Consider the following 14,720-nt stretch of genomic DNA (forward strand, 5'->3'; position numbering starts at 1 on the left):
CTTATAATGAGCTTAATAAATCCTATATCACAAAGAACACAGCTGTACTCCAGTTGTTTTTGAACACAGAGAAGAAAATGACATTTTTATATTCAAAGAAACAGCGACACTCTGTGGTTGTATCGTGGAAGTGACTTTATCCGGTGGTGGCCAAAGTGTTGCCTTTTGAGTGAAGCTCAAACCAACAAATATAAATCTTATTCTAGGTGGTTTTTCAGACTTTAAAGAGTTTAAAGAAACAAGTTTCGCAAATTCTACAACTTTATAGTGCTTAAAAGAAAAAATGTAAAAGATATTTTAGTTTTTTTTCTTTTTGAGTGTCAGAAAGCACATCTTACAGCTGGATTAAAGAAACAAGAAAGGAGGCTACATCTAAAGCTGAAACGGTGTTTAAAACCTGAGTACTTGTGTGCTGTCTTGTGCAGCCTCTCTCTTTGAAAAGTCAAAAATGTCAACATTGAAGATATGTATGGATTTTAAGGTTGTTTTGTGCATTTCTTATTCCATAGTGCTATTTTTTATTTTGTTTGGTTTGGTTTTGGCCCAAGGTATGTCAAGAAAAACAATCTTCTGCTGCATCACATCACCGCCTATAGCCTGAACTGCTGATACAGGGCAGGATGGATCCAAACTTTCATGTTATTTATGCCAAATTTTGACCAAAGCCACAGCAGAAATCCTGACTCATCAGACAAAGTGACCTTTTTCTAATGTGTTATTGTTAAATTTTAGTTAGGCTGTATGAACAGTAGCCTCACATTTTTTTTCCCATTTACTCTTTTCCTGATCACTGATATGAAATATGGTTATATGTGAAAATCCCATTAGGTCAACAGTTTTTGAAATACTCCTTCCAACTCATGTGTCACCAACGTCCATCCTCAATTAAAAGTCACCTAAATCCCTTCCTGCCACCTTAATGTTGGGTTTGAACATCTGCAAATCTTCTTCAGAATATGTGGATGTTTGAATGAAGAAAGTTGCTGCTATTTCATTGGATAATTCACAACTCCTGTTAATAGGCAAGTGTACGTTCCAAAACCTGACAAAGAAATGTTTGGATAACTCACAGAAAAGTACGAATTTTCTCTTGAATGGTGAGTGCCGGGATGCACATTTGCAGTGAAAAGGTCATGGATTCAAATCCTGGCCTGGCAGCCTTCTACGTGGAGCCTACATATAAATTGGTATTATATACAAGTGTATGGACTCTTGTTTATCCTGACTGTGTGTATTGACTTGTAATGGGAGTGTTGATCTGTCAAGGATGCATCCCACGTCTGGCCCAGTAACCACTGGAGATAGACACTCCTCCCGATCCACAGGTCTGTGCAGCTAAGCCCAGAGAACCGACCTTTCATGTGAACTATTAGATCTCCTTTCACAAGTTATTATGTCTAATACAGAAAAAAGTAAAAAAGTCAGCCCCACAAATAAGACAATTAGATCTTAGACAAGGTCAGCAATGCAAAGTATCATCATTATGTCTTTTATACCTAAATGTTTTTCGAGGTCTTTCCAGAACAGCAGCTTGTTTTTGAAATGTTCTTACGGTGTATTAAGCAGACACACACACACACACATGCAAGCATGTTTTTACTGTTCTATGAAAAGTTACATTTATGTCATTTAGTTTAACTCGAACATGTCAGTTTTCAAAATATAGACAGATATGCCTCAGTTGGAGCAATAAAACACAAGAAGGGGGATTTGTTGGCAACTACAGATGGAGAGGCTTTTGTGAAAACTAAGAACTCAGATTGGTTCATATTTCAACTCAAATACATCATCACGATTTTCATCTAATTAAATCCTTAATTAACACATTTAAATATCCTGGATGTGTAACTGTACATCAATGAAACCTTAAAAGGTTAGCATACCATGAACAATTAATATTTTCTGTACTGAAAATATTTTCCCAAAAATAAAAAAAGAAAAGATTTCAAACAATGACTTGGCTCAAAGTCTGAGTCAGCTTCATTTATTTTATGTCAGTTAAAGTAAGGTTGAACGAATCCACTTGGCATAAAGGGATGCAAGAGCCCCCTAGTGGATGAAAGAGGAACACCACCAGCTGTGTGGAAAATCACACTCCCAGAGCTGAAGTTGGAGAAAGTTTGGTGGAAGACGCCGGAACCTGAGCTGCAGGACGGTGGGTTTGGACTGACACTGACCAGGGAGCTGGAGCCGGTCTGTAAGGTGCTGTCCGCCCCGGGGTTCTGTTTTTTCCACTTGGTCCTCCGGTTCTGGAACCAGATTTTCACCTGCGTTTCGGTCAAACTCAGGGACAGAGCCAGGTTCAGTCTTTCGCACACGGACAGGTACCGAGTGGCGCGGAACTTGTTCTCCAGAGCCACCAGTTGCTCGTATGTGAACGCTGTTCTGGCGCGTCGCGGTTTGGCGCACGCCTGGTCAACACGTCGTCGCTTGTGCGGTGATGGGTCCCGCGGGGTGGCCACGGCTCTCCGGCCTGCGTCCTCACGCTCGCGTGAGGAACGTGTTAGAATGGGATCAGGAAGGACTGCTGGGTCTTCATCGCCTGTCTCTTCTCCTGTAAAGACAAGATAAGGTCAGCGCAGTGGCGCCACCAAGGGAGGGAAATGGGGGGCAAAGGACCCCCCACATTGGAGGCCCAGCCAAAGAAAATATGTCCTATTTATATTGATTATCACACAAAAGACCACAGAGATTCTCAAAGGAAGGTCATAAAAAAATTAAACTTGAAAACAAGACATTAAATTTAAAAAAGAGAGGCACAGTTGCACATCCTATAATCAACAGATTTCTGTTGCATTATAATGTTTTGAGGTATAAAGGACATTGTTGTGAGTTTTTATACCAACTCAAATTGTGTTGTTTTATCAAAAACAACAAGAACAAATTTGGCATGCGTGTTTCACTTTACTTTCATTTAACACAATCTTCACAATCACAATCAAGCAAAGTGGATTTGACTGGCCTTTCACTTATAGAGCAAAGTTTTAAAGGCTGCCTTATACAGGAGCACCTCCAGAAGGTTGTCAGGTGGGCGTGACGTATCAGGGCCATTTGAAATGCAGTTCGGATCCTGAGACATCGGGGCCACAGTTCTCTCTCGAAAAGTTACATTTTCGTAAAACATAAATCTTTGTTTTTTTGTAAAAATAACCCATAAAATACTTTTACGAGTTCTTTGCCTACAAACTGAGTTTTTGAATGAATGTGAATCAAGAAAAATGAGCCCTACAACTAGAGTGAAGGAATGATGGAAAGAAATCTTTGGCTGAGGTAGTGACATTTTGCTGAAGTTTTGAAAATGAGTCTGACTTGGAACTTTTGCTCATTCTGTGTGAAAATGTTGCTCTAAAACGGAAAGAAACTGGATCTGCTCAGCGTCTTATAAATCTGATCCTTTCCTCATCTACAAAGGTTCCCTTTCTTAGATTTTAAGCATGCAACACAATGTTCATCAAGCTCCCAAACCTCCATATTTCTTACTCCTTCATCTGCTAAAATAAATCGATACTCACAAATTTTTTCACTCATTTGCATTTGTTTTGTTATCTTTATTTTTCACCGTTTCAGTACTTACTAAGTTGACTCTGACCATGCAAATTAATCTTTCAAATAAGCATTCTGATTGTAAATAAGAGTTGTTTTTTTAAATTGACAGAGGATTCTTAATATATAGTTGTTTTTTTTCCTTTTTAAATTTACTAAAAAAAATAATCAAAAAACGTGCAAGGCTTCTGCAACAGCGATGAAAAACTTGGATTCAAATAATGGTGTGCGTGTGCCCCCCGTCCCCTTCCCCGTCCAGCTTTGTGGTGCTGAAGGACAGCTCTTAATAAGTTAGAAATCTGTCTAAACTTGACAAAAATGATTATACCGAGAAACTTCCATAAGTCTTTTTTATGATAAATTTAACTACAATATCAAGGATTTTATTTTATTTATTTATTTATTTTTAATCTAAAAAATATTTGATTTGGGGTCAGAGGTTAGTGGAGCGTAAAGCTGCATTCAGAGGAGAAGGAAGAGTTGGTCACTAATCCTTAAATAATTGATAAAGCGCCCTGCGCTTCAAATGTCATGTTGCGGAAAGAAATCCCGTCTAAATCCAGCTCCGCCACCCCAGCCGTGACGTGCTAATGGAGTTTCATATTTGCTGCGGGGATCGATAAATGTCATCTATTTAAAAGGAAGTTTTAATCGAACGATATTTAGGATCAGACATGGATGGGGTTTGTGGCTTGTACCTGCAAGGTGCTGGAGGGAGATATGCAGGAAGCAGTAATGGGATATCGATCAAAGCGCGCAGAGGCATCCTCAATGGGACGATTTAAACAATTATCTGGCCTGCCTGTCCCGGTGCCAATCACAGGCGGGGGCTCTGGGAGCAAGCCTTTGTGGCTTCCCCCAAAGGAAACGCAGCTTTGGAAATTAAGGGAAGGTCATCCAGAGATGACAGCAAATCTGATACCAAATCACTTTCCTGCGTTTTAGGTTCAATTCATTTCATTTTGAAGAACCAAAAGGAAAAAAAAAAACATTATTTTATTCATTTTAGTTTATTTTATGCGTTTTTAATTTACAAATTTTTTTGTGCACTGGAAAAAGTGTAGCACAGAGTTGTTCATTCAAGCTAATAATTTACATTGAATACAATGTAAAATAATTGACTTGGTTGTGAAAGTCTATTTTTTTGCATTCTGAGGTGTCAATTTTGATTCAGACTGAATTAATAAGACTTCTGAAGGGAAGAAAGCAAATATTTTGGTTCCTCTCAAAACATGCTGAAAGGAAATGATGTCATATTTTCAATCTGAGTCACGTGAGAAGAAGTTGGGGAGAAGTGCTTGGAGAGCTTCGTCCGTTTCGGCATGGGGAAGAAGGAATGATTAACGTCCGAGCACGTTATCAAAGAATAAACCTGCGGTAAGTACTAAACTAAGCTGATGTAAACATGTCTTAACAAGCCTACAATTGTATTAATGCAAAAGACCGAGTTAATGTCACCTGGTTAGCAAGCTGAAAGTCCCGCCTAAATGTGGGTATCCCAGTAAACGCTTTCTTTTTCGCTGGGTTAAATGTGGTGTAATTTCTGAACTTACACGTATTTCACGAGAAATATAACTATGTGTACATTGTTCGGTTGTAGCTGGAATTAATCAAGGTAGGCATAATTCGTTACCAATCAATAGCTTCCACCACGGTTAGCTCGGCTACACGGTGAACTTGACTAGCTTAACCCATGTAAAGCCATGTTAGCAATTAGTTAGTCTAGTGTGTTTATACCACTATGATTGTAAAGTCCCAGTTTGTTAATGGTAGCGAGGCCCGTTGAAAATTAATGGTGTTTTGTGCATGCATTATACTTGTATGGTATGGTCGGTGATGTTTCCCAGTGTTCGCCATGCTGGTTTGTCCAACTGTTAAAACGGTTTCACAGGATATGCTCTCGGTAAGCGAATCTCCTTGTTAAGCCTTAAACTTTTTGTTCGGCTCTACAACTGGTTTTCATGCATTTTGTTCACGACACTGCCCCATTTACTGTAGGTTAAGAACTTCATTTTCCGAATGCATTGTGTTTTCAGAGATATGTCATGGCATGCTGGCAGGTATCTTATGAAGTGTGATTTCGCACGCGCCCATTGTTAAAATATCGTTGAGCCAGTAAAACTGTTGGGTTGCAACGTTCAGAAAAACCTAATGAATGTGGAGACAAGATTAAGTGGACCAAACGATTTAATTAATTTATTTATTTATTTTATTTCAGTCGAAGTGGTCTGCAAGATCAGTGTGGCAGGCAGAGTGCTTCAAAAAGTGAACATGCCAACTTCAACCAAGCTTACTCTATTAAAGCAAATCTCTAATGAAAGGGGGGGGGCAAGTACAGTGTAGCATTTGCCCGCAGTCATTTTTACATTAGGGTGGCTCTGATTGTAAGAGCGCAGTAGTAGCTATAATGATGTTGAATGAATGATATCTTAGTTCATACAAAACATGCAGCTCAATGTTCTTTACTACCGCTAGACTCAACATTGTATTTAGATATATAGATTACCAGACTGTCATTAAAACTAAACAAACTAAGATTTCTGTTCATTGCATTTTCTAAATATTTACTGGTCTACTTTCCTTTTTTTAGGTTGGATGTGGAAATGCAAAGAATGCAGCAAGCATTTTTCAAGAAGATCTAAGATACTGAAACACTTGAGAATTGACCATCGGTTTCACGGTAGGCGGCGTCCCTATCCATGCATCCACGGACAATGTCCCTGTTCGTCCAAGACATGGAATGGTCTTCAGAAACATCTCTCTAGAAATCATCCTTCTCTGGAGTCCCAACAAAGACACTCTTCTTTCAAGTGTTACATTTGTGGAAACAATCAGCTTTCTACTGAGCACGTTTTTTTCCAACATATCTATGAACATCTGAGAAAATATGAAGTAGTCCCATGTATGTTTGATGGTTGCTCATACAAAACCAACATATACAGCAGTTTCCGGAGCCATAAATGGAGAAAACATCAGTCATGCACCATTAATGACTTTAAAAGTGGAATAGTTGTCACGTCACTCATTTCCAATCCATCTGACTATGACTTGAATGAAGAAATAGAGCTAACCACTGAGAGAACCATACGGGAGAAGATGGCCAGGACTTTTCAGTTCAGGAGGCAAGAGATTGTGGATCAGAAGCCAACCATCGAGAACCTCATGGAAAGATGGCCAGCTTTATTTCAGATGGAAGAGGTACACTTTTTACAACTTTTTGTATACTTAAGCCCATAGATGAGAAAATGTTTTGCTTTTGTTATTTTCTTTATTTCACATTATTCTTAAATTTTAAGTGTATTTCGCAATGTTTTCTTGTGTGCAGGTTGATGCAGAGTTTCTGTGTGTTACTGCTGTTCCCCTCCTGACCTGACTTATGGCGCACCTGGACAAGCACTCCCCGCAGCTGCTGAAGATCTTCAGAAAGAAAGGAGGGATCACTAAAGCAAAAACTGCCACGATCCTTGAGTTTCTTGACCAGGTATGATGTGCAGTATATAATTAGCCACTAACGACAGCCCTCAATCCTTCTACATGAAGAGGATGTGCAGATGATGTGCAATTGATGTACATGGCATTGTTATTGTGTGCCAAGTTTTGCACCATATTCACTATCAACCATTTAAAAACAGAAAAACATGTGCCACCTATGAGTACATTAATGTGTAGTAGCGCATAGAAAATAATTTCTGCACCTGTCACTATAGGAACCCAAACAGGAGCCATCCAGTCTGTCTTCATATGTAAAGAGGGACTACTAGTGACCTCTGGCAGATGTACTAGAATGGCTTTACATTTTCACTGCTTTCAATTTGTCTGCCATGGATTCAGTATTGACCAGGCACACACTGTAAAAGCACTGTTTATGGTAGAGCTGGGAATTAAGTTGCTAGACTAGTGTACACATCGCATAATAACCATTTTGATTGTCCCTAAAGGGTGCTGATGCCGATTTCAGAAGGGAGTGTATCCTCAAAGCTCTCATCATCTACCTGGGAGAACGTGTTGAGGACCTTATAAAGGAATACATGGTATGTCCAGATATTTTCTGTCACAATGATGATTCAACTTTATTCATCACGGGAGACCACCTATGCCATTATACAGTATATAGTGATTAATGAGGTGTGCCAGACTGCAGTTGTTCAGTTGCATATTTCGTATATTTTGCCTCAGGTCTCCCAGAAAGATCAAGCCGAGCAGGAGCTGGAGAGGACCATCATGGCAGTCTTCGTCTTCAGAGAGAATTCAAGCCTTCTACAGCAGCCCCAAGACGTTGGGATTGTCATTGATGGTGTGGAAGTCCTCAATGAGTTGCCTTCTCTTGCAGCTGGAGTGGCAATGCTCTTTGGACTTTGCTATGCTCTTAACATGGAGTATCCACAGGGTTTCAGGTTCACCTTTGAGGCCCTTCAGAAGATCCAGATGGAGCTTGGTTCCAACAAGATGACTTCCAAGATTCGCAAACTCAGTGGTGAACTCAAAACTGCACAGTAGTGTATATTTGTGTGTGCTTAATGTGTGCATGTAGTTGCCACTGGCATCTATTTAAGAGGTAGACCACCTCACAGCACTTTGTTATACAGGCTCACGGGGTCACTTTAATGGAGTGCTTTTGTTGGAATTTTAGTTCTTTGATGATGTTTACAGATGCAACATTCCTTCAAGTTCAGATGTGTTTGAACAGTACAACAACAGTGAATGCTTTCTGTCCATTTAATTTTGCTTGATAAGCCATATTGTCTTTATTTCATTGCTCTGATGTAGAGCAACAATGACATGTTTATATTTGTTTGTCTGAACATGCAACTTTTTTTGTCCTTTTTTACTTGAGGAATAAATGGCTTAGAAAAAAACTGTTGCTGGAGTGTGTTAAGTGTGATGTGAGTGATGCAAATTGTTTATGAAACCAAGTTTATGAAATATATAAAAAAAAAGACTTTCATGGTGCCAATGAATTAATTAATGCAAGGTATATATATTTGATGGGTTCAAGTTAAATATATTAGTTTGGTTCAAAAACTAAAATGTAAATAATTTAACTTGGATAAAGGTGAAGAATTAATATTGGGTCAAGTAAAGTAATATGGTTTGAGTCAATATTAAATAGTCATGTTGTACCAAACCACTTTATTTAGATTCTGTGAAGTCAAATATATTAGATGCAACAAATGGACATCAATTTTTTTAATTTAAGCTGGGCCACACTTTTTCCAGTGTACCTCTCCGTATTTTGAACTTAAAATAATATAATTGTTTGTGGAAAAAATGTGATGTTTTCTTTACCTGCATCTGTGCGCTCATCCCTGAAGTCTCTTGCCGCTGCGCTGGTCCAATCCAAACTCGTCCCCTCTGCATCCGGCACAGTTAACTTCTCCTTAGCGATGGGAAGTTCGTTTGCTCTTTTGCTGTTGAATTTGTTGGGATCCAATATATCAGCTATAGAAAAGGAAATCTTATGGCTAGACATCATTATCGCTCCACGGGTATAATCATCCTTGGATGCTTTTTTTAAGACCTGGAATGTCGGAAAAGGCGGTTGCTGTGCGTAATTACGCGCATGGGGATGAGCTTATCGTTTCTTTTTGCAGCGGGCTTGCAGTGCGCAAACTTCCTGTGGGTTTTGGAGAGGTTCCTCCTCAGAATACAGACATCACTCCCCTCTGCTGCTGTCAGTCTGTCTCGCAGCGTGAATGAAATGACCAGTGCGCAGTCTTTAAAGGGGGTGAGCCCCGACTCACCCCCCCCCCCCCCAATTCTCTCAACCAGACACGTGACACAAACACTATTAGTGTTTCACACGACCACCTAATGGTCTCAAAGCGTCCAATGATAATCACCCATATCATTAAACCCAATAATTGACGAGCTGCATGTAAATTGGGCGCAGATGGCTCTTGATTCATTGGGAATCGTCCTGCCTTTGCACCTTTGACTCTTTTAACATGTTTTAATCGAGCAAAATTACTACATATATATATTTATATATGTATATAGTACTGCAGTGTTTTTTATTTTGTACTGCAGTTGTAATAGTGTTAATTGCAAACTGTAAGCTTTGCTTTTCCATACTTTGAAAATAAGGATTATTAATAGTAACATGTCTTTGAAGTCCCATTAAGATCAGATAAACTTTTAAAGAAATTTCCAATATACCAGTCACACATATCCAAATTATAAATACACAATAAACAGTAAAACAGTTTTGCTATCCAAAACACAGTGACTTCTAAAGAAAAACACAGGAAGGCATCTGTAAAATTCTGAGTGGGTGTAAAAGGTTGTTTTTTTTTGTTTTTGCTGAATGCATTTTTTTGTAGATTATTCCAGGATCATGGCACATGGCAGGAAAACATTGTTTCGCTCAAACCTTTCACATAGTATGTTCAAAACAGTTTTCATACCTGTTGAACCGTTTTATATTTTGTTATGGCTTACCTGCAAATTTCTGGAGTAGAAGGAAAGTTAGGGTTTTCAAAAATACATTTTTGTATATTCAAAATGTTCTGTTGTGAGAACCTAATGTCTTATGATCCTGAATGCGCTACTAATATATAATGAAGGCAGCTTCGTGCTGTGGGTTTGTTTTTCTTCAGCAGGTACGAGGAAAGCTGGACAGAACTGAGGTCCGTCAGATTTGCAGGGTCAAATGTGACGGACTGCAGCAGACTTCATACTGAGATGAAGGTTGTAAGGTCAGCTGAAACACCAAACAAATTACAAATCACGGCACTCAGACCTGGACATACTTCATTTTCTTTATATGATTCACATGAAGAGGTTTTGACTTTCTTTATTTTTACAAAATGTATTTTATGTATTTGTCTATTTTGAGTCTTTGCTTCCATACATCAATGCCTCTTCACACTGCTTTCATGCACTTGACACAGTTTGCTGTGACCCTTTAAGGTTTAAATCTCTACTTATTTTTTCATTGTGTAATGTTTCATGGATAACAGGAACTAGCTATGGCTTTGCCTGAGTTGTCGTCAAACTCGAGCATAAATCATATTCTGCGTACCTCATTGTTTGTGGTATTTGTTTGAGTTGTTATGTATTTTTCTATGTTGTTATGTAAGCCATGGAAATCCAAAGAGCAAAATTTCTATATTTAGTAATTGTGAAATAAAGAACAGGGCATTTACACATCCAACATCACAAAAGAAAGCGCACAAAGAGTGAAAGCGTTTCCACAGAACTAATGCAACCGATTACTTTTTCTACAAATCCAATTGATTTAAATTCACAGCCAATCTGCTTCTACGTTTTTGTGATGAGAGTTCAGCACAAAGGGCCAGTGTGCTGTTTAAAACTGGATAACTGGCTATGGGTAAAATGGTGAAACCAGCACATAATCAATATCCTCAAGCAGGTGTCCAGTACAGATAAAACCTGATGCCTAAGACATTTTGAAGACTTGAAAGGTAATCCGCAGCAGCACAAATACGATAATTTGAAGCGATTGTTGGCCTTTTAAAATATTTTCAGTTAATTATCACTTTTCAGTTTAATTTATTTTAATCTAGACTGATTTTATTTAAAAGTTTTCTATTCCAAACTCTACAAAAACCCTACAGGACAATTTTGCTAACACACTGATGTGTAAAATGACTAGCAAAAGTTTTCCCATATTAGAATTGACTTTAAAATTATTTTTAAGTTTGTTTTTTGGGGGGTGGGGAGGGGGGTTGGTGCTTTCTTACCTCTCTGATTAATTTATTTTTTTAAATATGCACAGTGATCAAGGCTTACAGATAACAAAAAACCTAAAATTCATTGTCTCAGAAAATCAGAATATTAAAAAAAAAAAAAAACTTAATTGTTTGCCAAAATCAATCTATTTATGTCTTATCTGAGCATCTTTTTCATATTTGCTGTTCCCCCATGACTAACCTTGGCTTTATCTCAACAGTGGGCCTTCCCCCTCTTTTTTATTAAGGCCATATTTATATAAGTTATCTTGTCAAAAGCCTTTCCCTCATGAGCAGTGGATCTCTGCAGCTCCTCCAGAGTTAACACAGCTCTTTTGGCTCCTTCTCAGATCAATGCAGTCTCACTTCAGGTGTGCAGCCATGTCTTAGTAGGTTCAGATCAAGGTTGAGGATCAGACCGAGAAGAAAGCAGAAGAAAAAAAAAAGGAACTGTGTTTGCAGTTTGTGGCGGTGGAAACATGGAGGATGCAGCCATGTTTACAGGGTAATAGAAACCTCCCTCACAGTTTCCTGTCTTTGTGTGATCGCTCTGCTGCTGATCTACATGCGGCTTTCATTGCCCCCCCTGTCATTGTACAGTCTGTAGGTACATAGTCAAACTTTTGTTGAAACCTCCACCAAAGGCCTGCCTGCATGCCACCATTTGCATGTCTATCACAGCTGCATGGGTATATTGTGGGCCCTCCATATGAAAGGAGCCCGCTGCACGCTGGAGGTTTACAACTTCCTGCGAGAAAGCCCAGCGGCCGGACATCTGTTTGCGTGGGTCAGCGGGACAAAAGGACGAGCCCAGAGGACAAAGAGGCCTGCAGGTAGACTTCTGAGAGCAGGAACAGCAGCTCTGGGGTCTGCTTGAGCCATAGAGAGACTTCAGAGAGGAGAGATCACTGTCAAACACAGCAGGGAGCCGAAGAGACACACTTCCATTCAGTGACCCCCCTCTGGGGTCAATAAAGTAGCCACTTCCCATGGATGCTGCTAAACATCGGATAATTTGTCTAATGGCAGGAGCAAGATTATGAGTCGCAGTCGTGCTCTCCGACTTTTGTCTTCATTGTTTTCTTGGGGCTCCAGCAGAGCCTCCTCCTCTCTCCTGTGAAATGGGGCTCAAACAAAAGAGCAGCAGGAGTCGGGTCAATCATTAAGGAAGGATATTTAATCTGAAACGGGTAATTCTGCTGATTTTTTTTTCATAGCGTAGCTATTTTCCGTTGTTCTTTTTTACCGTGTTTGACTGCCTTTGATAAGAGAGAGGTGAACAGGAAATTTGTGTTTTGACAACAAACATTCTTCCAGTGAAGCCTGATGATTTTGGTGACTTTCCCTCTGCGTTTTCACTTCTAATTTCCCCCACACTTTGGAATGCGACCAAACATCTGGACCACTAATGACATTCCCATCAGCATCATCTGAACCTTATGTTTAGTGCTAAATAGGAAATGTTGCCATCGCATCAGACGGGAAGGACTTGCCAAGCCCAAACAGAACAAAGATGAAAACTCTACATTTATGCCACATTTCCCTGAGCCTGTCCTTCTAAAAAACTGACGATCTCCCCATCGATCATCACCAATCATCCGAGCATCACAGCAAAAAGGGCTGTGTTGCAAACTCAGCTTCCAGACCTTTCTGTGTGGAATATGGAAGCTCTTCTTGATGAGTTATAGGTTTCACTTGGTACTCTTGCAACATCCCAAAACACAAAAGGTAAAACTGACATTAGGACCAAGCATGTTTGGCCTTTTATTTTTGGTCTTCTTGGTCTTGGCTCTTTATTTTTGGGTCCTCATCTCATTTGGAGGTAGAAATGATTGATTGTTATATCTTAGCAAAAATAACTGAATCAAATTGATCCTCGATGCAGAGCTTATCCCATCCATTCCTCTTTTATGGGATGGTTTGCTTCTACCAGAGACATTTAATGAGGCATTTGCAGCACAGACTGTACTGCTGTATTTATATTATGGTCTACTCAATCATGAGGAAGACTGCTGACTTCAGAGTTGTCCAGCGGGCCGTCGCTGACAACATCCACAAGAAAGGAAAGCCATAGGTTGTTTCCAAGATCGGAAAGTTGAGTGGAAGGAAAATGTGTATAACTGTGAGAAGGTTTTGAAGCAAAGCAGGTTCTGGAATCATAAGGCATAGACTTCAGATGGTGTCACTCAAACTTATTCAGGATAAGGGCAACAATGGTCACATTCCTTATTATGAATCTGACTGTGGACTTCAACCATCTCACCACTCTATTTTTTCTCAGAACTTGTTTCATGTTAAGGAGTTGTTTGATATAAAGTGTACTACACTTCCTCCCCATGTCCTGGACACATCCAGCTGCAGTATGTGAACCTCCACAATCTCTCTAAGGTGTTTTTCAAAGCAAAGCACCTTGAAAATTGCTTGTGCACATTTTTCAACCACACTTTTTTTCCTTCCACTCAACTTTCCATTATCACGCTTGTATGCAGCACTCTTTGTGCAGGTTGTCAGTGACAGTTATCATGTCTGCAGTCTCTCCAGTGATTGTTTTGGCCATAAAATAAAATAATCTTAAATTTTTTTAAACTACTGAAATAAACTGCCTATTCATTGATAGTTAGATTAGATCTGCCAATATGCATTGTTTTTGGGAGAATCTCTGTTTATTTCTCCATAGTGGGATGTTTATCTCTATTGAGATCTGTTTGGTTTGCCTTTTGTGAAGTCAGTGAAGCACTAAGCTCTGCAGTATCCTCACATCTCAAATTTTCCTTTAATTCTAAAGCAGATGTCATTGACGGGTGCTGCTTGAGATCAGAACAGCATCTTCGTCACAAGCGGCAGAGCTTGGATCCTGCTGCCAGGCTCCTTTTCCATCAGACTCCTCTGTTTGTTCGACTCTGTTCGACAACAAGGTCAGCGGCGTTGCCCGGTAATTGTCCTAACGGCCCCGTACCTGTTGGGTGGAGGCGAGTAATGAGAGTTTTTCATTACAGGCGGGACGGGTGAGTGCGCCTGGCAGATGCTGACAGGCAGCAGATGTGTAAAAGTTGGTGGTGATTTGTAAAGGGGTCAACTGCATCACAGAGTAGATGGAGGGCAATGCAGGGTGGGGGTAAATTGTTCTGAGGGACACTGTCAGTCATGGTGCACCTCCTGTCACAACAAGGTAAAGGTCAGTTCAAACACTGCTGCTGTCAGCTAACGTTCCTCTGGTGTGTTCGTGTGGGCCTCTTTGTGCTGATAGATAAAGCTGTATACATCATTGCTCTATCAGTTTCTGACCTTTTTTTTTAGCATTTTCTTATCTCCGACTTTCATCAACATCAAACTTTTACTGGTTTCTTTTGTGTACAATGATTTGGGACATTTAGTAGATCATCACAGTTGTATGTTGGCAGCCAAATTGACTAAAAACGCAGAGAAAATTAAGACACCAGCTCGTTTAATGTCTATTTTTAACTCTGAGAATGTCATATTGTTTAT

At 39.6% G+C, this 14,720-nt stretch overlaps 1 protein-coding gene across 1 annotated transcript; it reads right to left on the reverse strand.

Moving 5' to 3' along the window:
- Positions 1-1,583: 1,583 nt before the first annotated feature.
- Positions 1,584-9,199, reverse strand: nkx1-2a (NK1 homeobox 2a). The gene is made up of 2 exons (XM_014967847.2): positions 8,830-9,199; positions 1,584-2,554 (listed from the first exon to the last, which is right to left on the reverse strand). The coding sequence occupies exons 1-2, from the start codon at positions 9,014-9,016 to the stop codon at positions 1,995-1,997; spliced, it is 747 nt and encodes a 248-aa protein (XP_014823333.1). The 5' UTR covers positions 9,017-9,199; the 3' UTR covers positions 1,584-1,994.
- Positions 9,200-14,720: the final 5,521 nt, after the last annotated feature.

This window comes from Poecilia mexicana, unplaced genomic scaffold (genome assembly GCF_051168715.1).
Source record: "Poecilia mexicana isolate PSO_F unplaced genomic scaffold, ASM5116871v1 scaffold_15, whole genome shotgun sequence".
In the NCBI taxonomy this organism is placed as follows: Eukaryota; Metazoa; Chordata; class Actinopteri; order Cyprinodontiformes; family Poeciliidae; genus Poecilia; species Poecilia mexicana.

Coding starts and splice junctions, on each gene's coding strand:
- nkx1-2a (XM_014967847.2), bottom strand. CDS start 9,016: ATGATGTCTAGCCATAAGATTTCCTTTTCTATAGCTGATATATTGGAT. Junction 2,555..8,829: donor GGATGAGCGCACAGATGCAG/GTAAAGAAAACA, acceptor TTGTCTTTACAG/GAGAAGAGACAGGCGATGAA.